At 35.2% G+C, this 26,744-nt stretch overlaps 3 protein-coding genes across 5 annotated transcripts; 1 reads left to right on the forward strand and 2 right to left on the reverse strand.

The window, feature by feature from the left end:
• The first annotated feature begins 701 nt into the window (after nt 1-701).
• Nucleotides 702-18,616, forward strand: LOC126769949 (TBC1 domain family member 9). 3 transcript variants are annotated; one of them, XM_050488980.1, is made up of 19 exons: nt 702-904; nt 1,023-1,189; nt 1,703-1,870; nt 2,008-2,104; nt 5,623-5,886; nt 6,252-6,516; nt 9,021-9,223; nt 10,020-10,155; nt 10,553-10,832; nt 11,768-11,961; nt 13,208-13,402; nt 13,984-14,133; nt 14,592-14,780; nt 14,982-15,161; nt 15,308-15,510; nt 15,601-15,712; nt 15,929-16,124; nt 16,305-16,414; nt 16,557-18,616. In XM_050488980.1, the coding sequence occupies exons 1-19, from the start codon at nt 861-863 to the stop codon at nt 16,788-16,790; spliced, it is 3,387 nt and encodes a 1,128-aa protein (XP_050344937.1). In that variant the 5' UTR covers nt 702-860; the 3' UTR covers nt 16,791-18,616. The 3 variants fall into 3 exon arrangements, with proteins under 3 accessions (XP_050344937.1, XP_050344938.1, XP_050344939.1); XM_050488981.1 differs by having other exon boundaries at nt 15,601-15,704; nt 15,927-16,124; XM_050488982.1 differs by having other exon boundaries at nt 10,032-10,155.
• On the reverse strand, nt 18,541-22,775 carry LOC126770018 (tissue alpha-L-fucosidase). The gene is made up of 7 exons (XM_050489136.1): nt 22,475-22,775; nt 21,282-21,541; nt 21,058-21,196; nt 20,486-20,952; nt 20,268-20,408; nt 19,228-19,586; nt 18,541-18,998 (listed from the first exon to the last, which is right to left on the reverse strand). Exons 2-7 carry the CDS (start codon nt 21,535-21,537, stop codon nt 18,906-18,908), a joined length of 1,455 nt encoding a protein of 484 aa, XP_050345093.1. The 5' UTR covers nt 21,538-21,541; nt 22,475-22,775; the 3' UTR covers nt 18,541-18,905.
• A 172-nt stretch (nt 22,776-22,947) lies between these two features.
• LOC126770059 (uncharacterized) lies at nt 22,948-26,217 on the reverse strand. Its single transcript, XM_050489204.1, has 2 exons — nt 25,714-26,217; nt 22,948-25,576 (listed from the first exon to the last, which is right to left on the reverse strand). Exons 1-2 carry the CDS (start codon nt 26,065-26,067, stop codon nt 25,058-25,060), a joined length of 873 nt encoding a protein of 290 aa, XP_050345161.1. The 5' UTR covers nt 26,068-26,217; the 3' UTR covers nt 22,948-25,057.
• Nucleotides 26,218-26,744: the final 527 nt, after the last annotated feature.

Consider the following 26,744-nt stretch of genomic DNA (forward strand, 5'->3'; position numbering starts at 1 on the left):
AAATTGTAATTCAAAGTGATTCAGATAATCTTGCTAATACATTTAATAAAAACGTTTATTTTGTTATTGTTGTATTGATCGCATTTTTTTATCGCATCTGTTTGACTGTAATTGAGACACTCTCGTATTAAAGTATTTTAAATTGCCATAGACGTTGAAGATAATCGTGAAATAAACACAATATAAATGAACGCTTAATGAAGCGGGACTATAAAATCGTCTGTTGTTTTGCGGTAGAATATCTGATGAGTGGGTGGTACCTACCCAGACGAGCTTGCACAAAGCTCTACCACCAGTAACAAAGCTCTACCACCAGTAGACCAGTTGGGGGTCCTGGTCTCCTCGCTAAGTCGTATATACGTGTCAAAACGTAAATACGACATGAGATGATTTCACTTTGACCAAGATGTGTGAAAAATAATAAATTATGTTGAAATAAGTGATTGTGACAATCTTAGAGATTATATTTGACAAAAAACAACAAAAAGAAGTCTACTTAGTAAAGTCAGCGGAGCCGTTGCGTTATTGTAATTAAGGTATTTGTTCTGTAAATATGTTTAGTTAAAAATTGTAAAAGTAACCTGAAATATATATTTTTTTATATAAATTAGGTTTGTCTAATTTAAGCATCTGTTTTATTGAAAAGTGGTAATTAGTCAATTTAGTTACAGGCAAATGGCAATCCTAAAGTAACTGTCAAACGTAACTTATCATTATTGCTTTTTGGCAATCCTTCGAGTTTTCGAGTTATTGATATTGGTGTTTATTTCATTTATAAATATATCGAAACGAAGAAAATAATTTAATATCCCTAGCATGCTTAGCTATGCTAGGTCATTATACATTTAAAAGTATTAAAAATGTGGGTAAAACCTCAAGAAGTATTTTTGAAGACCCCTTTGTGGTAATTTGTTTTATTTATTTCTTACTTATCTTTCATCATGATTTCTGATTGGTTGTGTTTTTATTTTATTTTATTTTGATAGCTCTAATACTGATTAAGCACATTTCATTATTGATAGGGATAACGATGAAACTACACTATATTTCGTTCTGCAAAGAAGAAAAGGTCATGGAAAATCAAAAGGACTTTCCTCGCTTCTGGTGGGTACATTAGATAGTGTACGCGACACGAAGCCAGCTCCTTACAGAATTTTACATCAAACACCTAATTCGGAAATTTACTATGGTATGTATTTTACACTAAATAAACTGTTCAAATATTATTATATTAAGATTTTTCAGAGGATATATACATGACTATTCATTTAATTATTGTTTTCATTACATAATGTAGTGATTTATAAATTAGAAGTACATAAATAATGCATTGATTTTTGATATTAATCAGTGCTCTGATGATGTTGATGATAATTTTTTTGAAATATATAATTTAAATCATTGGTTTGATTGTCTTGTATATAAGTAACCTTTTTTACATATTTATGTAATGAAATTAAAATCTTGGAATGCTGGATTGCAGTTACAGAAATTTTATATATATATCAGTACTCTATACATACATTCAAATATTTGCTAGCTTATGTATACACATTATTGTTAATACCTTTGTACAAAGTAAACCGAAATTACTGCAGCTGATATATTGTGAAATTTATGAAACTAACACACATAAAGACTATTTTTATATTATATATCTATATATACTAAAAATACCTGAATTACTTTAATATTTTCACAGTGATTGCGACAGCATTAACCGAACAAGAGATACGACAAGATTGGCAATGGCTTTTTGATAATGTAAGCGCAACTTTGCATTCATTTGATTCTGAAGAAGAAATAACTGAATTTGTCTGTTGCAAAATCAATTCTATTATTGCAACAGAACAAGAAAATTTTACTGAAGGTGAATATTTTTTTTACTTAAATATACAATTGGCAACATTAGTTTTATTACGTATAATTTATATTTAAGCAAATACATAAGAGATTTGGAGAGTGAGAACAAAATTTTGTATTTAAATATTTTAATTTTATTTTTAGATGAAGATACCATTACATATAAAAATGTTGTCTATGAATTCCGTCAACGATTTTCAATGCCAAAAGATGAAAAATTGGTCTGTTATTATTCATGCAGGTAAATAATTGTAATTTTGTTGAATGAATCAATTCAAGTGTTCATTTAATTACTATTAAACGGAAACAAATATTTATTAAATGAAAATTTGATGATAATATCTAGACATCCATTTCAAATATATAGTCGACTTCATTAATATTATAAAGTTTTAAATTACCGAATGTGAGTCTTGACTGCTAGACTCGATATAATCACAAGAAATTTTTATTTGAAAGTAATATGCCTTTTTTATTGATAACAAGTTTATTGTACCGTGGAGTACCGGCTTAGAATAGTACTCCCCCAATCTCATCCCGTGGGTGTCGTAAGAGGCGACTGAGGGACGGGGAAAAGGGGGGATGGGCAGCAGCGTCCCCCCTCCCATAAACATCTTACCCCCTACTGCGCTCGCCAACACGCCTTCCCAGCGCGGCGAGTATGGGCAAACCCCTCCCTTAATGGCAGATGCGCCCAAAAAAAGGCCCCCAGTTACCGGCAAGCCCGCTAGGCCCGACCAAGGTAGCGGTCGCGGTATCGGCAGGGCAGGGGGTGCTAAGAATTACCGGTTCACGGCAGGCTACCGTATAAAACGACTGAAAATGGCAACGTATAATGGACGCTCGATGAGGCTGGACCATCACCTCGCCGAATTAGAAGTAGAGTTAAGTCATATAAACTGGCATATACTGGGGTTATCTGAAGTCCGAAGACAGGGGGAAGACACGATAACTCTAGAGTCCGGTAACTTACTCTACTTCCGCGAAGGTGATAACCTCTCCCAGGGTGGTGTCGGTTTTCTAGTCAAAAAGGATCTCATTAGCAGCATTGTGGAAATCAGTAGTGTGTCGAACCGGGTAGCGTACCTTGTCCTAAAACTTTCCGACAGGTACTCCCTGAAGGTTGTACAGGTATATGCGCCAACTTCGACATACTCTGATGATGTGGTCGAAGCGATGTACGAGGACATCGCAAAGGCCCTCAACGACACCTCGAGGGCCCACTACAATGTTGTTATGGGAGACTTTAATGCTAAAGTGGGAGTACAAGATAGCGGTGAATCGAAAGTCGGACCTTACGGCTTGGGCTGCAGAAATCACAGGGGGCAAATGCTGGTAAACTTTCTCGAAGCGCAGGGGCTTTTTTTGATGAATTCTTTCTTTCAAAAAAAGCCTCAGAGGAGGTGGACCTGGCGAAGCCCCGATAACGTGACAAGGAACGAGATAGACTTTATCATTTCGAATAAAAGGCACATATTTAGAGATGTTTCAGTGATCAACAAGTTTAATACCGGAAGTGATCACCGCTTGGTTCGAGGCACTCTAAATATCAACTTAAAAGCCGAAAGATCGAGAATGATGAGGTCTACTCTCCGACCTACCATGCTCCAAGCTGCTCAAGGCTCCGAAAAGTTCCAAATGGAACTTCAAAATCAATTCACCGCGTTGGAAACCATAAGCAGCATTGATGAGAGAACCGACACGCTGGTCAAAATACTGCAAAACACATCCCGCAAATGTTTTCCGCCACAGAGAAGAGACAACGCACCAAAACTCTCTGCTGAGACACTCGAGCTCATGAGAAAACGACGAGAACTACCATCGTTTTTGTCAGATAAGGCCTTAAACCGAACAATAAAAACGCTGACGCGACGCGATCTCCGACGCTCCAATACCCGTGCCATCAAGGCTGCGATTGAGCAAAATCGGGGATCGAAAGTGTTCGCTCGCAAGTTTGGGAGGCCGCGTCTGACAAAACTTAAAACTGAAAATGGTGGGGTCGTTACCTCTAGGCCTGAGATTATCGGAGAAGTAGAGAGGTTTTATGGGCAGTTGTTCTCTTCAAGATCGGATAAACCCGTGGGAATCAGTATTGATGACCAGCGCGCCCCTCTTATGCGCCATTACTCCGAGGAGCTCCCGGTCGTTGATCAAGGAGAGATTAGGGCGGCTCTAGAACAGCTTAAAAACAACAAAGCTCCGGGAGATGACGGAATCACAACAGAGTTGCTTAAGGCAGGCGGGACTCCGGTCCTGAAAGAGCTAGCAAGCCTCTTTAATTCCGTCATCCAACATGGCAAGACCCCGGAAACGTGGAGCGGGAGTGAGGTGGTACTGTTTTTCAAGAAAGGTGATAAAACCCTCTTGAAAAACTACAGACCAATCTCCCTCCTGAGTCACGTGTATAAGCTGTTCTCAAGAGTCGTCACGAACCGTCTCGCCAGACGACTTGACGAGTTCCAGCCCCCAGAGCAAGCCGGCTTTCGATCAGGCTACAGCACCGTGGACCACATCCATACTGTTCGGCAGATTGTGCAGAAGACCGAAGAGTACAATCAGCCGCTGTGTATGGCATTTGTGGACTACGAGAAAGCCTTCGACTCCATCGAAACCTGGGCAGTGCTCGACTCATTGCAGAGATGTCATATCGATTGGAGATATATCGAGGTACTGAGATGTCTGTACAACGCCGCTACAATGACTGTCCACATCCAGGACTGTAAGACGAAGGCGATCCAACTGCGCAGAGGGGTGAGACAGGGGGATGTAATATCCCCGAAACTGTTCACCAACGCGTTGGAAGACGTTTTCAAAACGCTGGATTGGACTAGGTATGGAGTCAATGTAAACGGCGAGTACATCTCACACCTTCGATTTGCCGACCATATCGTCATCATAGCAGAGTCGCTGGAACAACTCACCGAAATGCTGCGTAGCCTAGGCGAGTCTTCCCGGTGTGTCGGTCTCGGTATGAACTTGGACAAGACCAAGGTCCTGTTCAATAGGCATGTCGTGCCGGGACCGATATACGTCGAGGGGAAACCTCTCGAAGTTGTTAGTGAATATACCTACCTAGGACAGATAATACAAGTCGGTAGGAACAACTTCGAGAAGGAAGCCGATCGAAGAATTCGCTTGGGATGGGCAGCATTTGGCAACCTTCGTCAAGTCCTCAAGTCGTCTATACCGCAATGTTTCAAGACGAAAGTCTTCAACCAATGCGTCTTACCTGCCATGACATACGGTGCCGAAACGTGGACACTAACTGCGGGACTAGTCCACAAATTCAAAGTCGCTCAGCGTGCTATGGAGCGAGCTATGCTCGGAGTATCTTTGAAGGATAAGATCAGAAATGAGATTATCCGGAAAAGAACCGGAGTCACCGACATAGCTTGCAAAATTAGCAGGCTGAAGTGGCAGTGGGCTGGTCACGTATGTCGTAGGACCGATGGCCGTTGGAGCAGACGAGTCCTAGAGTGGAGACCGCGAATCGGCAAGCGCAGCGTAGAGCGCCCTCCAGCCAGGTGGACCGACGACCTTAAGAAGGTGGCGGGCACCAACTGGATGCGGAAGGCGGAGGACAGGGAGCTTTGGCGCACCTTGGGAGAGGCCTATGTTCAGCAGTGGACAACGATTGGCTGTTGATTGATTGATTGATTGAAGTTTATTTAAAAAAATGCTTATTAATAATGTAATAGTGCTTGCATGGGTTTGAAACATTAATAATCGATTAAATTACATTAAAAAATCTTTTTACAGTTATTGGAAAGGTAAAATGCCTCGTCAAGGTTGGATGTACCTTTCCGTTCACTACATGTGCTTCTATTCATATATATTTGGACGTAAGACAACTCTTAAGATACGTTGGGCTGATGTCACTGAGCTTGCTAAAACGAACAGTTTATTGTTCCCTGATTCAATAAAAGTGGTAACCAGGGATGGTGAACATTATTTTACAATGTTTCTAAAGAAGAATGAAACGTTTGCACTTATGCAGCAATTGGCAAATATTGCTATGAAACAGTAAGTCTACTTTAGTAGTTTTTTTTTATATTTACGTATTTCTTTATAAAGGCTATATATATAGGCTGATATAATGATTCATATATTAATTTTTAATTAAGCATCAGTCATATCGGACAGCTTTACGTGTGGGGTTATCCTAACTAGTATTATGAATGCGAAAGTTGGTTTGTTTGTTTGTTGCGCTTAAGCTACTTACGACTTAAATACTCAACTTCATCAAATTTTGTTAGGGGTACAGAAATGTATACGCAAAAACATGGCGAGTTAAGCCGCAGGCGTAAAATGTTTTTATTATAATTGTCTATAACAAAATGATTGATGGCAAAGAAATATTTTTTCTAATAATAACTACATTGTTTTAGGTTAATCGACGATAAATCTGGTTCGTTTAACATTGACAAAGACTTGCTCACTAAGTTGAGTAAGAATGTACCCAAGAAGGCGTCTTTTCTGAAGCGCGACTTAGACGCAAGGAAACAGTCGAATTTGTACACGTTGCGATTTCGTTTACCTCACACGGAAAAGTTGGACGGAACTGAGGAGTGTACTCTGTGGACGCCGTACAATAAACGCCACAACTGGGGCAGATTGTATTTGTCACAGAATTTCATCTGTTTCGACAGCCGAGTGAGTATGACCCCTACCTAAAATTAAATTAACGAAACAAAACATTGTTTGACTGAACAACCTCTAAATAACAAAACACACACGCACGCACGCACACACGCACGCAATGTCACGTTCTCGTTGAAGGTACGAAACGAAATTTAACGAAGTATTTCAGTAAGTATCATAGTATTGTTTAATGTTCATTAATGTTTTAAATGTTTTATACCTGCAGTGTGGCAGCACCCTATGATATGATTGACATAAAAAAAAAACGCAAATACTGTATTGAAAATAACTTTATATTGCACATAAATTCATCAAAACACTGCGAAGAATGTATGTCGTTATCGACTATGTTTTAATGAGTCAGAAAACAAAACAGACATTCTATTCTATTTATAGTCAAATATTAGAACGTGACATGACGCTCTACTTTAAACGACATGTGTAAATTAAATTCAAGATGTTGTTTATGATGAAAGCCGAGATGACCTAGTGGTTAGAACGCGTGAATCTTAACCGATGATCGTGGGTTCAAACCCGGGCAAGCTTAATTTGTGTTTATATTTCATCTTGTGCTTGACGGTGAAGGAAAACATCGTGAGGAAATTATGCCACATGTGTATTCTACCAACCCGCATCGGAGCAGCGTGGTGGAATAAGCTCCAAGCCTTCTCCTCAAAAGGGAGAGGAGGCCTTAGTCCAGCAGTGGGACATTAACAGGCTGTTACTGTATTGTATGTTGTTTGTTGTTGCTAATGGTACTTTGTGGTTTTTTTTTTTTAAATAATAATAAATACTGGTGGTAGGGCTTTGTGCAAGCTCGTCTGGGTAGGTACCACCCACTCATCAGATATTCTACCGCAAAACAGCAATACTTGATATTGTTGTGTTCCGGTTTGAAGGGTGAGTGAGCCAGTGTAATTACAGGCACAAGGGACATAAAATCTTAGTTCCCAAGGTTGGTGGCGCATTGGCTATAAGCGATGATTGACATTTCTTACAATGCCAATGTCTAAGGGCGTTTGGTGACCACTTACCATCAGGTGGCCCATATGCTCGTCCACCTTCCTATTCTATAAAAAAAAAAAAAAAATCTTTATTGATATTCTTTTTGTATGTACAGTCAAAGATGCCTTAAACTAGGAAGACCCGTATCTTTGAGGCCAGTGCCATCCATACATTGATTACATTGTACATTAAACTTTATGTGTAGACTAGGTTTGTAAAATATAGTAGTATCTTATAATATTAAAATTACTTATTGTATATAAAACCAGACATTTATATTTTTACCTATATAAAAGAAGGTAGTTAATATTTGTTTAAAAAAAATCATTAACCTTATTAGAATAACCATTAGCGAAATAAAATTAAATTATTTTCTTGTCGTTTCATTAATGATTCGTGTCGTATGATATCAGTTTAATTATTAAAACACGGTTAAAAAACTTTTGTGTAATTACAGACACAAGTGGGATCCATAACGTGTGGTTGAATGTTGTGAACAATGTGCTTGTAATATTAAGGGTTCCGTTTGTATATATTCACGAACCGGTGGTTATTTTACCACTTTCCACCACTTACTATCAATTTACTAATTATCTGTACCTGTTAGGAATATGTCAAATCATTAAAAAGTACTGAATTGTCTATGATCTCATCCTAATATCTTGTATTGAGGATTGAGTAGAGTTTGTTCACCTTCAATGCCTTAACTTTTATTTACTTAATCCTGTAACTTAACGATTTATGACATATATAGCTTAAAGTAGCTCATTTGAATAAAAATACCGGGGCGCTCTGGTAAAAGTAGTTGTAATTTTTTGTTTATAAAATTTTAATGAAAAATTGCATTTTTTCTGAAAAGACACACCAACACAGTGTTTCCAAACCTTTTTTAGGCCATGGCCTAGGTAGCATTGGCCCCACCTTAACATTTCTAAAAGTTCTAAGTGATTTCTTCCTAAAACTTATCATTTATATTTCTTAAGGGAACAAAATAATTTTTAAAGGTTAAAAATTTTGTATGGGGGATACAAAATTTTGTATGGGGGATACAAAATTTTGTATGGGGGATACAAAATTTTTAACCTTTAAAAATTATTTTGTATGGGGGATACAAAATTTTTAACCTTTAAAAATTATTTTGTTCCCTTAAGAAATATAAATGATAAGTTTTAGGAAGAAATCACTATGAATTTGTGGTGAATCCCCGACGAAGTTTACTTGACGACTCTAATTACCCAGTTGATATTTTGGTAACGTCAAACGAAATTATACCTGATAATTATTTCCAGCATTTTTTTAAGAAATTGCCTTTTTTGTTAAATTTGTCACCGATATCTAGCATTGTATTTAAATAACCCAAAGCGAAAGGGTTAAAGTCGTCTCGTGTCCATTTTTAAATTGCCCCCTTAACTATCAAATATCCCCCCTGTGGGGCGTGGGGCCCACGTTGGGAAACAATGCACCAACACATACATAAAGTTACTCATTTATTCTTTTTGCATGTCATACAGGTACGTCACCTCGTCCGCCTAACAATACCGCTCCGTAACGTTCACCAAGTGGAGCGTGCAGATTCAGGCGGTACGGGCAGTTCAGGAGATTCAGGCAACATCCTCATCACGACCGCACACCACACCAGCTTCCTCTTCGGGAACATATCCGACAGGGATTTTCTCGTTCACAAGATGTCGGAGCTACTCGCTAAGTTGCCGAAGTGAGTCGTATTCATTGTTAAGTCGTGCATGTTAATATAGTGCTGCGCAGAAGACTTAAGTTTTGGATTTTTACATATTTTATTTTAAATTTGATTTATTTTTTACAAACACGCATGCAACACTCATATGTAACTCGACTACTCACAGTGCTATGCGATAATTGACCTGGACTCTAGATACAGATGTTCGTAATAACAGCTGGATTTAATGCTTAATTTGTCCTTATGGAACTTGGCTGACTTGACGTTTGAAAAGAGAAAGAGCCTACATGCATCGACAAAACAACCTGCCTATACAAATATAAACCGTGACCGTGAAATTCCACACGTACCAAACGGTTAAATTCATTGTGATCACAACAAAGTAATAATAGGTGACGCTTATTGTCGGTGACCTTCAGTTTTATCTTCAGAATGACTGAATCTCTTGATAATTTATATTTAGTAGAGGATTGGTTTTATGGTGTCTATGCATGTTTTATTTATAGATTAAATTAAAAAAGTTTGGTCAGTTTTGAATTAGTAAAAATTAAAAGCCTTAGCTTGCGTGCTGTTTGTCGTGAACCAATTTATTATTTACATAGAACTATATCTCACTTGTGTTGTGAATGTTGCTTAATCTAAACGTTTCTAATATACAATATATTCTCTAGTCTAGTAAAGGTTTCTTGCATCTGGGCATCATGGCATCATCTAATCCGGAATGCTCATCGAGGACCACTAACAATCTTGGACGTTAAAATATTATACGATAAGCTTACAAAACGAATTCTAAATGTTTTTTCGTGAATAACAGTGATGTGTACAGGGAGAAGCCGAAAACGGCATCGCAGAACACGAGCGATGAAGACAAGTGGACCCCGCAACCACCTCTGATGGTACTGTTCCGGACTCACCAGACCTCAACGATCAAACAGATACAGCAGAAGAAGGTAGAGCTTGCTTACTAATATCATAAAGTGAGATGAGAGAATAATATTAGAAAGAGAAAATGAGTTTGTCTGTTACGCTTTTATTTATATTATATTCCTAGCTCAATGAACTTATTTTTTTATTATACTGCAACAACTTAGTCACCAGTCAGATCACCGCCAATCAGCAAGATGCGTGAGTAGTGGGCCAGTTTTAAGGGACATAGCATCTTAATTCCCGAAGTTGGTGGTGCACTGGTGATGTATGGGATGATTAATATTTCTTACAATGCCAATCCCCACAGGCAGTGATGACTTACAATCACACTTGATAGGCCACTGCCTATTTGCCAATCTTCTTTTCAGCATTAAAACAAAATATTTCTGAAGAAACAAACAATTAACGATTCCATTGCAGGAAAAGCAGTGGGAGGATCATATGGCTGAAGTCGGCCGCGGCGTCAGCATGTACCGCACCACCGAAGGAAGCGAGCTCGTCGTCAACGGTATACCGGAATCTCTCCGGGGCGAGCTGTGGAGTGTGTTCTCGGGGTCCATACTGCAAAAGGCTCAGAACAAGGGTCTCTACGAAAAATTGGTGAACGAAGCATTGTCGTCGAAGAATCAAGCGAATGACGAAATAGAGAGGGACTTGCATCGCTCCCTGCCTGAACATCCTGCTTTCCAGAACGATGTCGGTATGTTCCGTATATAAGATTTAAACCCTACACGAGAGGTACATACAATGTTTTATATTAATACGAAGTTTTTATTTTCATTAGTTCACGCAGTCTAATAATAGGTGGCGTTAGTAGTACTTGCATCGCGCTATCGTATGAATGTTTTCATGTCATAAGTATTTTCTGTTTATTCGGTATTTAGATTGAATCATTTCAATTCGTTACTGTTCATCCCAGTTCAATATATCTATACTCATATTATGAATGCAAAAGTAACGCTGTCTGTCTGTTACGCTTTCACTGCTGTACGACTGAACTGATTTTGATGACATTTGGTATGAATTATGCTTGAACTCCAAGGAAGAACATGCAGTACAGTAACAGTCTGTTAATGTCACACTGCTGCCACCTCTCCCTTTTGAGGAGAAGTTTTGGAGCTTATTCCACCACGCTGCTCCAATGCGGGTTGGTAGAATACACATGTGGCATAATTTCAATGAAGTTAGACACATGCAGGTTTCCTCACGATGTTTTCCTTCACCGTTAAGTACGAGATGAATTATAACCACAAATTAAGCACATGAAAATTCAGTGGTGCTTGCCCGGGTTTGAACCCACGATCGTCGCTTAAGATTCACGCCTTCTAACCACTAGACCATCACGGCGTTTTTTTTATTTAAGAAAGAGAAGGCAATTTTTTTTACCTGATATTGACCCCCTTCCCCCTACCACGCGGTAGAAAACTAGTAGTTTAATGAAATAGTGAAATAATACAGTGCAGTGTTTTATTGGTGGCGGTGGTGTCCAAACGACTCGCACACTTACAGTATTTGCGGTACTGTACTTATGACCTTTCGATAAATACAACAATTTTTCTGAATTAAATTAAATTTTTGTGATGCAGTGTAAAAAATATAGTAAGAATATAATGTAGTATATTCGTAACCCCTCAGGTATATCAGCGTTGCGTCGCGTGCTGTGCGCGTACGCGTTGAAGAACCCCACCATCGGCTACTGCCAGGCGATGAATATCGTGGCGTCCGTGCTGCTCATCTACTGTCCAGAGGAGCAGGCCTTCTGGCTGCTGGCGACCATTTGCGAGACCTTGCTGCCGGACTACTACAATACTAGTGTCGTAGGGGCGCTGGTGAGATAGCATAATTTAGTATTAATCGTACTATTGCCTATATGATGTTTCAAAAAAAAATAACTAAAATTAAATACCGAAGCAGCTCGCGAGCGAGTGTGACGTCACAATGTGAATTTTGTCTCCGTGACAAACACCTGATTCCTATAATCTTGTTAAACATATATTTATACTCGATATTATAGACTAGCCGGTTGGCGTGGTTGGTGGATGCTTGCCTTTTACGCCGAGGGTTGCGAGTTCGATTTCCACCCAGGACAGATATTTATGTGCATGAACATGTCTGTTTGTCCTGAGCTTGGGTGTAATTATCTATATAAGTATGTATTTACAAAAGGAAAATAGTATATGTAGTATATCGGTTGTCTGGTTTCCATAGTACAAGCTCTGTACGAGCTTAATTCGGGATCAGATGGCCGTGTGTGAAAAATATCCCAGGACATTATTATACTAGTTTTCATCATTTTTGACATTAAATTGACGTAATATCATTGATCGAGATCTCAAATGATCTATGGTATTCATTATAGAATAGTCAAAAAATAATGTTTTGAATGTGAGTGGAGTTGTCATCGAAACGTTGTTGGATATAACTATCAACAACAACAATTTTTGGGCTTTGTGCAAGCCCGTCTGGGTAGGTACCACCCACTCGTCAGATATTCTAACGCAAAACAGCAGTACTTGGTATTGTTGTGTTCCGGTTTGAAGGGTGAGTGAGCCAGTGTAATTACAGGCACAACGGACAAACATCTTGGTTCCCAAGGTTGGTGGTGCATTGGCGATGTATGTAATGGTTAAAATTTCTTACAATGCCAATGTCTATGGGCGTTGGTTACCACTTCACATTAGGTGGCCGTTATGTTCGTCCGTCTACCTATACCATAAATATATATATATATATATATATATATATATATATATATATATATATATATATATATATATATATATATATATATATATATATATATATATAATGTATTAGAATTTAAACCCTAGCACTTAACCATTAAGAAAATGTTTTCCTATAAGCATATACTTAATTTAGGACGTTTTAGAAAAAATAAGGAATATTTACGGTACAATATATGTATTTTGATTGATGAAGAAGAGCCTTCCTTGTCGGTTCTCGGTAAGATCTACAAACTGTACTGTCGGTACCTTTACATTAAATGTAAAATGACGATTCAGTAGCGCTTGTCGTTCGCCTTGAATATCATGATTTTATTTTTCTTTAACAAAGGTCGATCAAGGCGTTTTGGAAGAACTCACGAAGGCCCATCTTCCCGAACTTCACGCTAAGTTAGACGAACTGGGTATGATGAAGATGATATCTCTGTCCTGGTTCCTGACACTCTTCATCAGCGTGATGCCGTACGAGTGTGCTGTCAACGTGATGGACTGTTTCTTTTATGACGGCGCTAAAGTCATATTCCAGGTTAGATGGGTGCATCTTACAAATTTAATTTAGTTAAACATTTTATACCCAAATAATAATTTCTCTTTCATATTATAGTTACAACTGTATTTCTTTATTATTATTATCTTTGAAAGATCGATACTAGCTTTAAAATATTCTCGATCGTCGTGGCGATCGCTTGAACGGTATATTATAAATGTATATGTTGCAGCGCCATCTAGTATCGAGTTACCACACCGTAATGCCTAACAACACCGTGTATAGTATAAAAACATTCTTCTTAAAAATCTAATATATGTGCCAACTTTCATGTTGATCGCTCAAACTGTGTCGAATTGGATAAATCTCCAATTGATATACTAATATTATAAATGCGAAACTAAGTCTGTTTGTCTATCTGTTACGCTTTGAACCGATTTTGATGAAATTTGATATAAAGCAAGCTTGACCCAAAGAAAGAACAAAGACTAGTTTTTTAGACCTAACGAAATGCGAGCGAAGCATTTACAAAACTACTATTTGTATGGAATTTTAAATATTGCATAAATTATGTGTCGTCTAAGATGGCTGGTTGGGATGATGAAATGTATTATTTTAAGGTGACCCTCACAATTCTTGATATAAACCGAGAGAAACTACTGAAGTGCACGGAAGACGGTCAAGCGATGCAGGTCTTGAGTGACTATCTTGAAGGCATTTACAACGAAGAAGCAATGGCCTTGTCCACCGAGCCCCGAAATGCTCAAAAGGTGAGAAGGATTTAACAGTTCTGTATTTAATTTTAAATTAATTTAACTTTAATTACTGTAAAGGATATTATATAATATATTTTATTGACTTCGAAAAGTTCCCAATGCAGTACTAATTATTGTCAACCATATTATCATCCATTATTATACATTTATCTATACATACATAACCATCAGGTAACTGGCTTAATATACCTTTATATTGCTTTAACTTTTTGCATTTATATAAAAGAACTACTAGATCGTACACACCAAGAATTATCTACCATAATGAGGCCGCGTTGTTGAATAAGATCTAAACCTCTTTTCATGAAGATTACTGGTATACTATAATATAAGACAATCGATTGATTGTATGTAAAATGTTTTTTTGGAATTAATATATTTATTAAATTTCAACAAGATGAGACAGCTCTAATCAAAGTGGAATTAAAATTAATATTTGTTTCAACTTCCAGACGATAAAAATTCAAGAGCTAGTGTACCAGTCGTACCGCTCGTACGGAGCCAGCGTCAGCGGGGAGACCATCGAGCACCTGCGACTGAGGCACCGCCTGCGTGTCGTGCGGCAGCTGGAGGACAGCCTTGAACGAAACACCCTGCGAGCCCTACAGCAAGACCGACTGCTGGACCCCGACGAGCTGCAGGTAACTATAGAACAGAACTACAAAAAATATCCATCTGGTAACACAAAAAATCTGTTTTTTGATTAATAGACAGTCCGAAAAATGAGTTTCTTTTGCCGACACGTGACACAGAACAGCTTGTTGTTTTATAAATAGCTATACTGTGTCATATGGCCACATAAAAATAACAAAATATTTTAAACATTTTTTAATTCCTTTCAGGAACTCCTAAGCGTAATCCGCGAAGAACTGTTTTGGGCCAAGCGCGTCCCGTGCGAGAGGCTCGAGGCGCCGTACGAGGCCTACAGGCTCGACTACGGCCAGTTCAAGACGCTGTTCTCGGCCCTGTCGCCCTGGGCCAAGGGAGACTACGCGGAAGCGATAACCGCCAGGATGTTCAAGGTCACTCATCGAAATACCATCATATTTAACATCTCATTATTGATTCGATTAAGATATAATATTTATTATTTCAACGACAACTAACGAATGAGGCACGCGATGGCCAGAAGACGTCAGCAGTGTTCAATGAGTGAGGCTCGTTTCAGCTGATGGACCACGACGACGACGGGCTGGTGAGCGCGCGCGGGCTGAGCGTGGCGCTGGGCGTGAGCGCGCGCGCCGACGCGCATCGCCGCCTGCGGGCGCTCTACTGCGCGCACGCGCCGCCGCTGCTCACCGCGCTCGACCTGCGCGCCTACACCGACACGGGCGAGGAGCTGGCCGCCGACGCCTTCTCCTTCTTCGACAGGTGCGATAGGCAGGAACCATGTCGCCGCCGCACGACTGTCTACATCTTTCACGTTGTTACTATTACTAACTCCCTCGTCCTTTGATACAGTATAGAGAATCCATCCACACCGGAGCCGGCTTTGCAGCGCTCTATAAGTGAGGTGTGCGGCGAAGGGAACCCGATGGATAAATCTACCGACAGCGCCTACAGTGGTGAGTTGGTTAATTGATACTAAATTATTCTATAAATCGACAAACGTCGTTTACTTCGAGCAATGATTGTAGGTTTCTCATTAGTAATATACGACACTGTCCTTAAAATTTGAATTAGAATGTGTATTTTTAATATAGACTACATAATAAAGTGAGAATTAAAATATTCATGATGTGCATCCACCTCCGTTCAACACGGCCGAGTGCCGCTCGTGCCCGCAGAGGGCGCGTGCAGCGCGGAGTGCGTGCGCGCGTGCGCGCTGGCGGGGCTGCCGTCGCCGGGCGCGGGCACGCCGGGCACGCCGCCGCCCGCGCGCTCGCCGCCGCCGCTGCCGCGCGCGCACTTCCTGCGCCTGCTGGCCGCGCTGCACGACCTCACGCACCACTCCACGCCGCTGTACGAGGCCGTCGCCAGGGCCGGTGAGGACTCGCACGCGCTCACATACATTACTTAAATCAAAACTATCAACTTCTTAAAACTTCGAGATCTTCGATTCGAAATATGCAGCTTCGATTGATTTAAAATAGATATTGCTTCATCCGTTTAACTCTCATTGCCTTTAATAATATTACATTGAACGACTTCTGACTTATTAATAGGAACATTACTCTTACAACTGGGAGAGCTTAACGGCCATCAACGTGCCTTGGACCGGGAAATGTCCCAGGACAGCCTGTTCCTGGCCGCCGCTGCCCAGCCCACCATTGAGGTCAATATTTTATAATCCAAATTAAGTAACGAATGCGATATTATATTTTTATACATTATATTAGTTACCTGTACTATGAGCTATTAAATTAATTATTGTAAGAAAATAACGTGAATAAATAACCAATAATATTGTGGTATAGCTGGACCCTAATGGCAACACCACAGAGATCCCTCCAGAAAGAAGACAAATTCAACCGTCACCTTCAAAGGAAAGTGATCCTTCAGATGAAGACACATGGTCCATAACGTTAGAACAATTTCTCGCTACAATGTTAGCTGAGGCATCGTTGGAGGAATTCTTCAATAAGCAAGTACATCTAATGCCCTATTTGGAAGCACTTAGACAACGAGATAGGTTGCACTCAGTTTCATAGTTGATAGCTAACCTTGATTGATATAAAATTTAAAGGTTAGCTAAGCTTTTGTATTGTTAAGTATATATATGAAATCTTTATATAAATAATTGTCCTACCGTTCAAGTAGATGGCTAATCAGTGTTTTCGAATCCAGAATGAAGAAATCATGGAAAATATACAAAATCCTTGTCTTCAATACTTCAAACTTATAATCTAAAAAATGAGCTTAGACAACAGATTATTTTTCTTATACATATTCCAAAGCAAAAAAAACTTACTATAGAATTTAAAAAAAAAAAATTTTCACTACCTAGCTTGCAATTATTAAAAAATATAAAAATATAATACAAAAATATTATTAAATCTCGTACTGTTTTGTTTTTATTGTTTTTCTAAACTTTGTGTTTTTAATTTGAATTATTGCTCTGCCAAGATAATGTCGTGCTAACTATAGTGTGTTAATTTGTAAAAAAATGTAATAAAATTATTTGTGAATATACCATGTATAATTAATTATGTTATGTGTATATTAATTCATAAGTTAATTTTCATTAAGTTTAGTATAAAAAGCACTTTTGATATAATTAGTATGAAGTTCCAAATAAAACATTCCAAAAGATCGATTTTAGTAAATTCATGTAATTTTTATTATTTTTTACAAGAGAAATTTTTAATACCCATATTACCTTTACAGAGTTAAGCATAGCCATATTAATATAAGTTAATTTAAGTAAAAATATATAAACATCAACCAAATGAATTATTTCTTCATTATAATTTGCACTAATTACATAAATGTAAAATTAATAACTAAGATGAATATGAAAATATGTAAATGAGTACAAATAACAATTGAAATGTTAATAATAGAATGGAATCTTACTTTCATAGCATTTTACGCATTACTAATAGTGCTTCATGTACGTAAGAAATGGTGCTTTTCAATAAATTAGGCTTTCTTCAAATCTAAATCATGATTCATTTGAAAATAATAAAATTGCTCTAGCATACTAGTCACAGTATAATGTATGCTTTATATATTTTTATATGCTTGGAGTTTTATAAAATTAGTAAAACATATAATTTAAGTAATTAGACAATGCTGCTATATACTTGGTTATTGAATGAAATATAATAGCTTCAAACTTATAGCAATCGAAATAATCAAATAAATGATAAACATAATCTTAGAATGTATGGAAATTGTTACTAAAATATAATCGTTCATGAGACAATACACGTTGCTTTGAGCTTTATTAAATCCATTGCACTATGCTACGCCATACGAATCCATTAAATATAAACGCATTATGAACGTGGATTCACAATTTTCATTTGTAGAAATGTAAATTGCATTTTTATGTTTTTTTTTGTTATTATTTATTAGAGAATAGCTGCTCATTTAAATAATAAACACTCTACCCTTTCACTAAATGCATGTGAAAGAATTACTACAAATGAAATTGTTTTATTTCAAATGTCATTCCAATTTAACCTCGGAATGTATAACTCGTTGCTCCCAAAGACATAATTTAAAGATATTGCTCCTAAAACTATATACTATGGAAGTACCTAATAAATATATGTTTATGCAAAAAATATTTTATATTTAATAGATTGAAAGCAATATGATTGTTTGAAGTCAATTTTGCATTGTTTTATCTGTAATTATTAGTTTTTTTAAGTAGAATATAACACTTGAATTACAATCTGTTGAGTGTAATGAAATGAAAAAAAAAAACTAACCACCTTACTAATAAAAGCTGTATAAACAATTTTATCTGTTTTTATTGACCTCTAAAATCTTTTCACCCTGATTATTACTGTGGTTGTGTTATGTATGTTTCTCAGTAAAGCCGTAATATTACAATTGATCCATATTTATTTAGTATTAACATGTTGAGAAAATTTTAAATTAATTTAAGACAAATTCATCAAAATCAAAGCAATTAGTTTTACATATATCTCCTATTTATTTCCCTATGTACTATAATCCAACCGCATAACTGCTATTTTTTTCTGTAATTGTACACAATGTTATATACCTTCTTTAATAAAACACATTTTAATTAAATTTATGTGTTTTATTTGTTATCAAAATAAAATGTGTATTTAATTTTTCAGTGCGTATCGTCAATGACTAAACTTTAGTGACCAAGCGTTTTTCGATCTTACTGTTGCTTTATCGGGTAACATGATTAACAACATGCCACTGCTTATTTTCCACTGAAAAATAAAAATTAGTGTGAAATGTCAATTTATAATTTGAAACTTTATTTTTATTGTTTTCAATTGAACAATATTCAATTAAAAACAATACTGTAGATATTATTATAAACAACATGAATTATAATATAATCAATATTTTATAGGATATCTTGTATCTGAATTGTTTGAAATATTCAATTAGAACTTATCCTATAACTAATACAAGCACTTGACCGAAATTACTCACATTCAAAAATCCTTGATTGCCAAGCATCTTTATTTTATATGTACCAGTGTGTAGATAAGGAGCGAGATCACTAATATTGAGTACATTATTTTTAGGCCAATGTAGGAATATAGCATATATGGCTGTTATGGTATCAGACTGGTGTGGAATAGACGACGGCCGGTAAGGATGGTACTGGGTTTTAGTACAAGTATACCACACACCATCATTGTAAGTATCATTTTGATGTTTCCAGGGTGAAGTGCCATAAATGGCCTCTCCATTAATTGCAAGCCATTCACCGAGGGCTAGCAATCTCTCTTGAAATATTGGGGCAATTGTGCCCTCTTTCGTTGGTCCAATATTTATAAGGGCATTACCTAAAATTGTTTATATATATTAATGTGTGGATTTGAATGTTTTTTAATATATTAATATATATAATGGATATGTATACAATGATCTTAATCCCAATATTGTTACTAATTCATGTTTATTATTAAGTAATTAACATAGGATTAAAAGCCTTTTGTTTTAATGTGATTAATAATATTTCAAACGTTAATGTAAGAATTTTTTTTTTTTTTAATTTATTGTAGCTGTTGGCCCAAATAGATAGCATCACCAGAGGGGTAATTTTTTTAATATTATTGAATTTTTAAAATAATTACAAAACATTGTGTGTTTTCCCCCTAATAAAGATTGGCTATTATTAAAAAAATTGTTATGATACAGTTTAAGCACATAGTTTGATAATGAATTATCTTTAAATGAGCAGTACAATTAAATAATACAAGTGGTCACTGACCATCTTGTTATTTTAATATTTTTATCTTGAAAAAAATATAAGTATTCAAAATATAAATATTTTGTTGTTTGTATGAATATTTTTTTTTTTTGTGCTGTCAATAAATATATTATAATTTAAATTTTTTTTTTAATTATGAACTATATTGAAAAGCTAGCAGCAAAATAGATTATTGAATAATATATCAAGTATATATATATATATATTCAGATGCTAAGCATGAACTACAAAGTTTTATTAATACAATACATACCTCCGCAACTCACTGTTGATACAACTTCTTTAAGCAACTGATTGATTGAAAGTATTTCATGCAAGGCCATGTTTCGTCTGTAACCCCATGATTTTGAATCAATCGTGAAGGCATTCTCCCATTTATGATTTTGCAATTTACCTAATTCAAAAATTTCAATTATTGTTTGATATACATATAAAGTAATTTAGAAGTTAGTGTTACCATTTTGAACATACCAGGGTTATACCTATCAGCACAATTATAAAAGTCCCCATGATGGCAAGGTATACCTATACCCCATCTATCATTGACAACTACTTCGTCTTTCACTGGACTATCATTGTATAGCCAAGCTAGCAAGTCTGTTGAATTCCAGTATGCATCCAAAGCCTCCCAATCCCCATCAGACCATATCACAGATGGTTTGTAATTATTAACAATCTGCTTCAAATCAGGCCATAATTTTGTCATTGTATACTGCTTTGTTAAAAACAGATTTTTCTTATCTTCTAAGTATATGGGATTATACCATTCATACAGCGAGTGATATACACCAAATTTCATATCCTTGTTACGCACAGCCTGAGCCAGCTCTCCAACTAAATCACGCTTTGGACCAACTTCCATAGCATTCCAGCTAAAGGATCTTTGGGATGGGAACAATGTGAATCCTTCATGGTGTTTGCTCGTTAGCACAACATACCTAAAAATAAGAAGACAGTTATAATAAAAGTATATGACCTTACTTTAAATTGATTTATATTATTAACTAAAAAGTGAATAACGATAAAATTATGAAACCACTAACTTAGCTCCAGCTTTGCGGAACAAAGATGCCCAGTCATTAGGTTTAAAGAACTCTGCTGTAAACATTGGAGCAAATTCTTGATATGTAAATCCAGGTGGGTAATTTTTGTGCATAAATTCAACTGTTTTGTTGTCACCCGCTAAAAAAATATTATTTTCTTTTAAAAATATAAATTCCAAAAATTAATCAAAATAAGTGTATTGATTTTGCCATATATTACATACAATTCCAGTTACTCCAGAACCATTCCGATCCGAAGCTTGGTACTGAGAAAACTCCCCAATGCAAGAAAATTCCAATTTTCGCTGTATCGTACCATTTAGGCAAGGGTCGCATGTCCAGATCTTTCCATGTTGGTTCATATCTTTTTTCTCTTTTAGTTGGGTTGCCCAAGTCATTTTCCACTACATTATTCCGCGCGACTATTTCAGCACTCGTCAAATTAAATATTAGCAAGGAAAACAGTAAAATAATTTTCATTCTCCTAAAATATTTATTTTCACAAAATATTAAAAATGTTCGTTCAAATTACTACTTTTATTTAAATTAAAAACAAAACGTGACGACAGTTATAATCAACATTTTAAGATTAAGTTAATATTTTTTAAATACCTAATATTTTTAGAGTATTAGAGTTTTAAAGTTTTAACCGCGAAATGGGTTTACCAAAAACAAATACCTACTATAATTTGAGCTAGTATAGAGTATAGATAGCATATTAATTGCAGATAATAATAATATATTGTTTTTATTTCCCACAGATAATAAAGTTAACATATTGTAAAAAAAGCATTTTTAATATAAAAATTAAAAATATTCATAAATAATTTAGTAGTAATTATTTTCATATATTTACTGATATTATTATCTATTAGTAGACCAATTATTAGAAATAGAGATCGCTGTATGTCATTTTTCGGCTTAATACAAAATTCAATTAAATTTATGTACGCCTAAACTTTTGCTTGTATATAAATCGTATATGTATAAATTCTATATAATAATAATAAATAAAGACTCACTTACAGTCAAGCCTTCAGTTTTTTAATAATCTTTAAAAATGTAATCTTATATAATTATGTTTATATGAGTATCATCACAACCCCAAATATGTTATTAGCTTATACGGAATTGAAAATTTTGAATGTAGATAAATTCAATGTTCAATATCTCATACAATTCTCTGAATATTTAAGTACATTGATAACCAAATATAAAGATAATATAAACAATATTTGCTCTTAATTTATCTATAAATAAGTACATCGGTAAATACATATAAATATAACCGACTATTATTAAATATAATCATTATAATAAATAATGTTATATAAATTACAAGATACCTACCAAAGTATTTTCAATAAGTTTAATTAAAATAAATACAATAAAAATGTTAATGATTAGTAAAACTTACGTGATTCTTTAGAAATGAGGTCAGTCTTGTTATGATGTAGAATGCTAAATATGAGCGGTATACAACTCAATCACTCGCTAAATAAACAACTTATCTAGACTTATATAGCTAAAGCTTTATCTCGCGAAATTAATGTCGACACACTAAAATAGCCAATTAGATCCAATCGTTGATTATAAGTCATAATTTATACATGGTGCATTTGAATATGCGAGCAAATAGATAGGATTTAGCAAAACCGCACAATTTACATAATGAAGATGCGCTTTATTTTTTATGATCTCAATAAAACACTACAATAATAAACTCTTTTGATCGCCAACCTCGACTCGAATCGGAAAGGCTGAGGTTTTGTTATCAAATACATATCTGCCGCCCCTCCCGTGTGTTCCACTTGTGATCTTCACACTAAATCACAATATTTTTATTATTTGAATAGGTCACTTAAAAAAAAAACAGTATAATAATAATTGTATATTTACACGGTTTAATGACTCGGTACTAGTATGAGATCTGTCTTACATTACTTTAAGATTGTTATTTACATACATACATATTATTTATATATAACAATATTGTTAATTGATTTATACACGATATCTGTAAAAAAGCTTATGTATATATATATAGTAATGTACATAAATAACGAAAATTTCGAAAGTAATTTTATTCATTGTTTTAGTATTAAAAAAAAGATGACACCATCGCGACCAAATAAAGCCAGGAGGACCTGGCTGAATTTGATCACGATGGCTAATCTAATTGAGATAATATTGAATCGCATAAATATATATTTAGTATTTGCAGACATAGCTGCATTCCCCATTCTTTTAGTCTCGCACTCAGATAGCACAGCGATCACGACCGAGGAGAGAATAGACCCAGGATTGAACAAGATTTTATGCATTATTGACACTGCTAACTTTCTAGCTGGTACATTAATTTCTTGACAGAAATAAATACCTGATTGATGATTTAAAATGATCCGGGACTCCGGCCCCTTTAGAGATAAGACTAGAGGCAACTAACGAGCCCGTTACAATAAGTTTTAATATATTTTATAGCTGATTTTAAAAGATTTAATAGACTAGAAATGAATACTTAATATGATATGGCTAGGTTTTCAAGTTACAAGTGTTGGAACATCATTTTTATTTTGACCATTTTTTTTCCAAAATATAAACAACGTCTTTGTCTTTCAACAGGGTTTGTTATAAATAATTGTTTTTTTTTGTTATTTTTCTGACCTTTTATATTTGGCCATAGAAAAAACTAATTTTTTAACCATCTTAGTAGATGATAAACTGACTTTAGAAAGGTGTATTAAAATATATATTAAGTATTGAAGAAAATTGAAGTAACTGTAGAATTTATTATTTTTATCTATTCTGTTTATCATAGATGGAGTTATGCAAAATTGATACAAAAACTTACTTTTAAGAAAATTGGAGATTCAAGTCAAATTAAGTTATCAAAATAACAACACCATAGATTTAAAATCTAGCAGCTTGGATATAGCAGAGACTAAATTTGACACGTAATTACTATTTAGGAAATAAGTTCAAATATAGTATTATGTGGACTGTATCTATTTTGCCAATTGCCACATAGCTGTCCCTGTGCCTTTACACTTGAACAGATTTTAGACTTTTAAATATATGAACAGTAATAAAATAACTAGTAACAATAATAGTCACGTCATTAACTAACCTATAATAATATTAAACAAGAAATTTTTGAATTGCTTTATAAAGAGTTAACACTTTACCTAATTTTAAGTAGTCATTACATAATGGTGAAAAATAGCTTTGCAGCAGTGATATAAAACATGATTTCTTAATATACATTAGTAGCCTATGTGATCTCATAATATCTTAATCCCTTACTTTCAATGTCTCATTTTAAGTGCATAAAGTTTTAATAAAAGCCTCAGTTGGCAATTCACGGAACAAGCATTCTTATGTTCTATTTTGTTAAGAAATTATTTTAAGCAAACATAGCAGTAATTTCATTCCTTATATTTTGTAATTAAATTGCAGCTAACATTTAAACATGACAATTCAAAATCCCTCAGAGCCTATATGATCATAAAACAGGTCTCTTGTCATTTCATTAAAAAACAAAAATATATTCTATTGACTTATATATTGTTTGTTTATAACATTCAAAAAACATTTTATATGATTATAAATGGGTTATCTTAATATAGTTATCATAAATTGACTAGATACATTAGAAAATATGACAATATTCTTAAGCGTAATATTTAAATAATAATATTAATAATCTTAGAGCAATGATGCATATTTGTTTTTGTCATTTTATAGTACAGAATATTAAAGTTTCAAATTAGTTTAAAGTCATAGACATTTGATGTAATTACATAAGGATATTTTACAGAAGCATGAATGTTCTATGATTATTAACAAATTATACATAACATTTATGGCACAAAAGTATTGTTAAGCTTATAGAATTACATGTATTGTACATATTTAATCACAATATCCTTGCACAGTCTTTTTAACTTGTGATTGTGTAGTTGTCAGTTTTATCCACTTCCACAGGAAGTGGCTGACATTGCTATTGCTCGTCAACTTTGAAGGTAGAGTAGTGGCAGGCTCCATTGATGATTATCTCACTTATTCCTGTGGTTGGGGGAGTATGAGACGTTGAAAGAGGTTCAATACTAGCTATTGTACTCATAATGGGAGTTGTATATATTTTTCCATTGTGTATAGTTGAGGAATGTGATTGAGTTGCAGGTGTTGTATAAACTGTACATGTAGTACCTTGCTCTGCTCTGGGCTCGTTTATTAAGCCCATTTTCACTTCAAATATTACATCTTGTATTTTTTTTTTAGCGACTAACAAATTTTTCTCACCTTTAAGTGACCTTAGTTCATTAGCTACATATTCACCAAACACTGTAAACTCGTCTCTATTTATAGCGGCTGTGGGATATACAATCTCAGGCTTGAAAGAGTGCAGTAGTTCAGTGCGGGCAATTTTAGGTGGTGGAGAGAGATTATCAAGTTTGCAATCATTCACAGAGTTATCACCATGTGCTTGTAAAGTGCCATTGATATCAGACTGTTCTTCCTGAAATTAAAATATATGCGAGTTCTTATGTGTATGTTAATACAAAAAATAAATTTAAAAAGTATAAGTATATTATATATAACATCGAACAGTAAACTATCTGTATAAAGTTCTTATAAATATATACAATAGCTTACCGATTGCAACACTCTATATGGTTTGTTTGAGTCCTTCATAAAGTGCAAATATTCGTATGCGTACCAATTGCTAACGTATCTATTGTTGGGCCCTTCTGAATTAGCTCGAGCTTCTCGCGCCGACTCTCTGTTGTATTGTGTACGTAAATGCTGTATTTTCTTAGTCGCGTCGAAAACTGATATTCGTAATATTTCGGCAATACCACGCAACTCTTCTTTTCGTTTTTGTTTATCTCTGCGAGTATCACAGAGCGACGGATTCCACAAATTAGCGTTTAATTGCAGAAGCTCAATAAGTTTCAATGTCTTGTCCTTCGACCACTCGTAGTTGTTATACTCCTTGGACCACTCCATGCCCCAATCCAAGATCCGTTTCGACCAATGGGATTACAATTGCGTACAAACATTGGATTTAAAGCAGAACAGAAACTAGTATTTGACGATCAATCGTTAGATTATACAGTAAACTACGTGTTGTCAATCCGGTATGCGACGCCGACTCGTCACTCGACGCACCGGTTGTCGATTGATTAGTTGAGTGTTCGATCCAGTGTTGCCACTTGAAAGACTTGTTTATGAAATAAATGTTGATGTTGGTTTTTTTACTTGAGTTGTATGAAACATTCTTAAATCCATTTTTTATACTATACTTATCTATAAAATATATTATGTCTATAATGAACCATTATTTAACCAATAAAAATAATTAAATTGTAAAGTGAAAAAAAGGAAATAACAGCATGTGAATTTACCCTTGCTGAGCTAAGGCCTCCCCTCTTTTTGATATGACGGTTTTGGAGATTATTTTACCACGCTGCTTTAATGTTGGTGAATATACGTAGCAAAGTTTCAGTAAAATTAGACAAATGCAGGTTTCCTCTCGTTGTTTTTCTTTATCACTGGTTTCAATTAGGTTTGGTTTCAATTGAATGGAATGATGTATTTTTAAATAAACGAAAATTTAAGAAACTAGGTTTTTGAAAATATAAAACAAGAATTTAATAAGAATTTTACTCCTTTAGAGCTTTGTG

Source organism: Nymphalis io, chromosome 8, assembly GCF_905147045.1.
Source record: "Nymphalis io chromosome 8, ilAglIoxx1.1, whole genome shotgun sequence".
In the NCBI taxonomy this organism is placed as follows: Eukaryota; Metazoa; Arthropoda; class Insecta; order Lepidoptera; family Nymphalidae; genus Nymphalis; species Nymphalis io.

Coding starts and splice junctions, on each gene's coding strand:
- LOC126770059 (XM_050489204.1), bottom strand. CDS start 26,067: ATGGAGTGGTCCAAGGAGTATAACAACTACGAGTGGTCGAAGGACAAG. Junction 25,577..25,713: donor CATATAGAGTGTTGCAATCG/GTAAGCTATTGT, acceptor TTTTAATTTCAG/GAAGAACAGTCTGATATCAA.
- LOC126770018 (XM_050489136.1), bottom strand. CDS start 21,537: ATGAAAATTATTTTACTGTTTTCCTTGCTAATATTTAATTTGACGAGT. Junction 20,409..20,485: donor TGCTGATAGGTATAACCCTG/GTATGTTCAAAA, acceptor TTTTTGAATTAG/GTAAATTGCAAAATCATAAA. Junction 19,587..20,267: donor ATCAACAGTGAGTTGCGGAG/GTATGTATTGTA, acceptor AAACAATTTTAG/GTAATGCCCTTATAAATATT.
- LOC126769949 (XM_050488980.1), top strand. CDS start 861: ATGTGGGTAAAACCTCAAGAAGTATTTTTGAAGACCCCTTTGTG. Junction 905..1,022: donor TTTTTGAAGACCCCTTTGTG/GTAATTTGTTTT, acceptor CATTATTGATAG/GGATAACGATGAAACTACAC. Junction 13,403..13,983: donor GCGCTAAAGTCATATTCCAG/GTTAGATGGGTG, acceptor TATTATTTTAAG/GTGACCCTCACAATTCTTGA.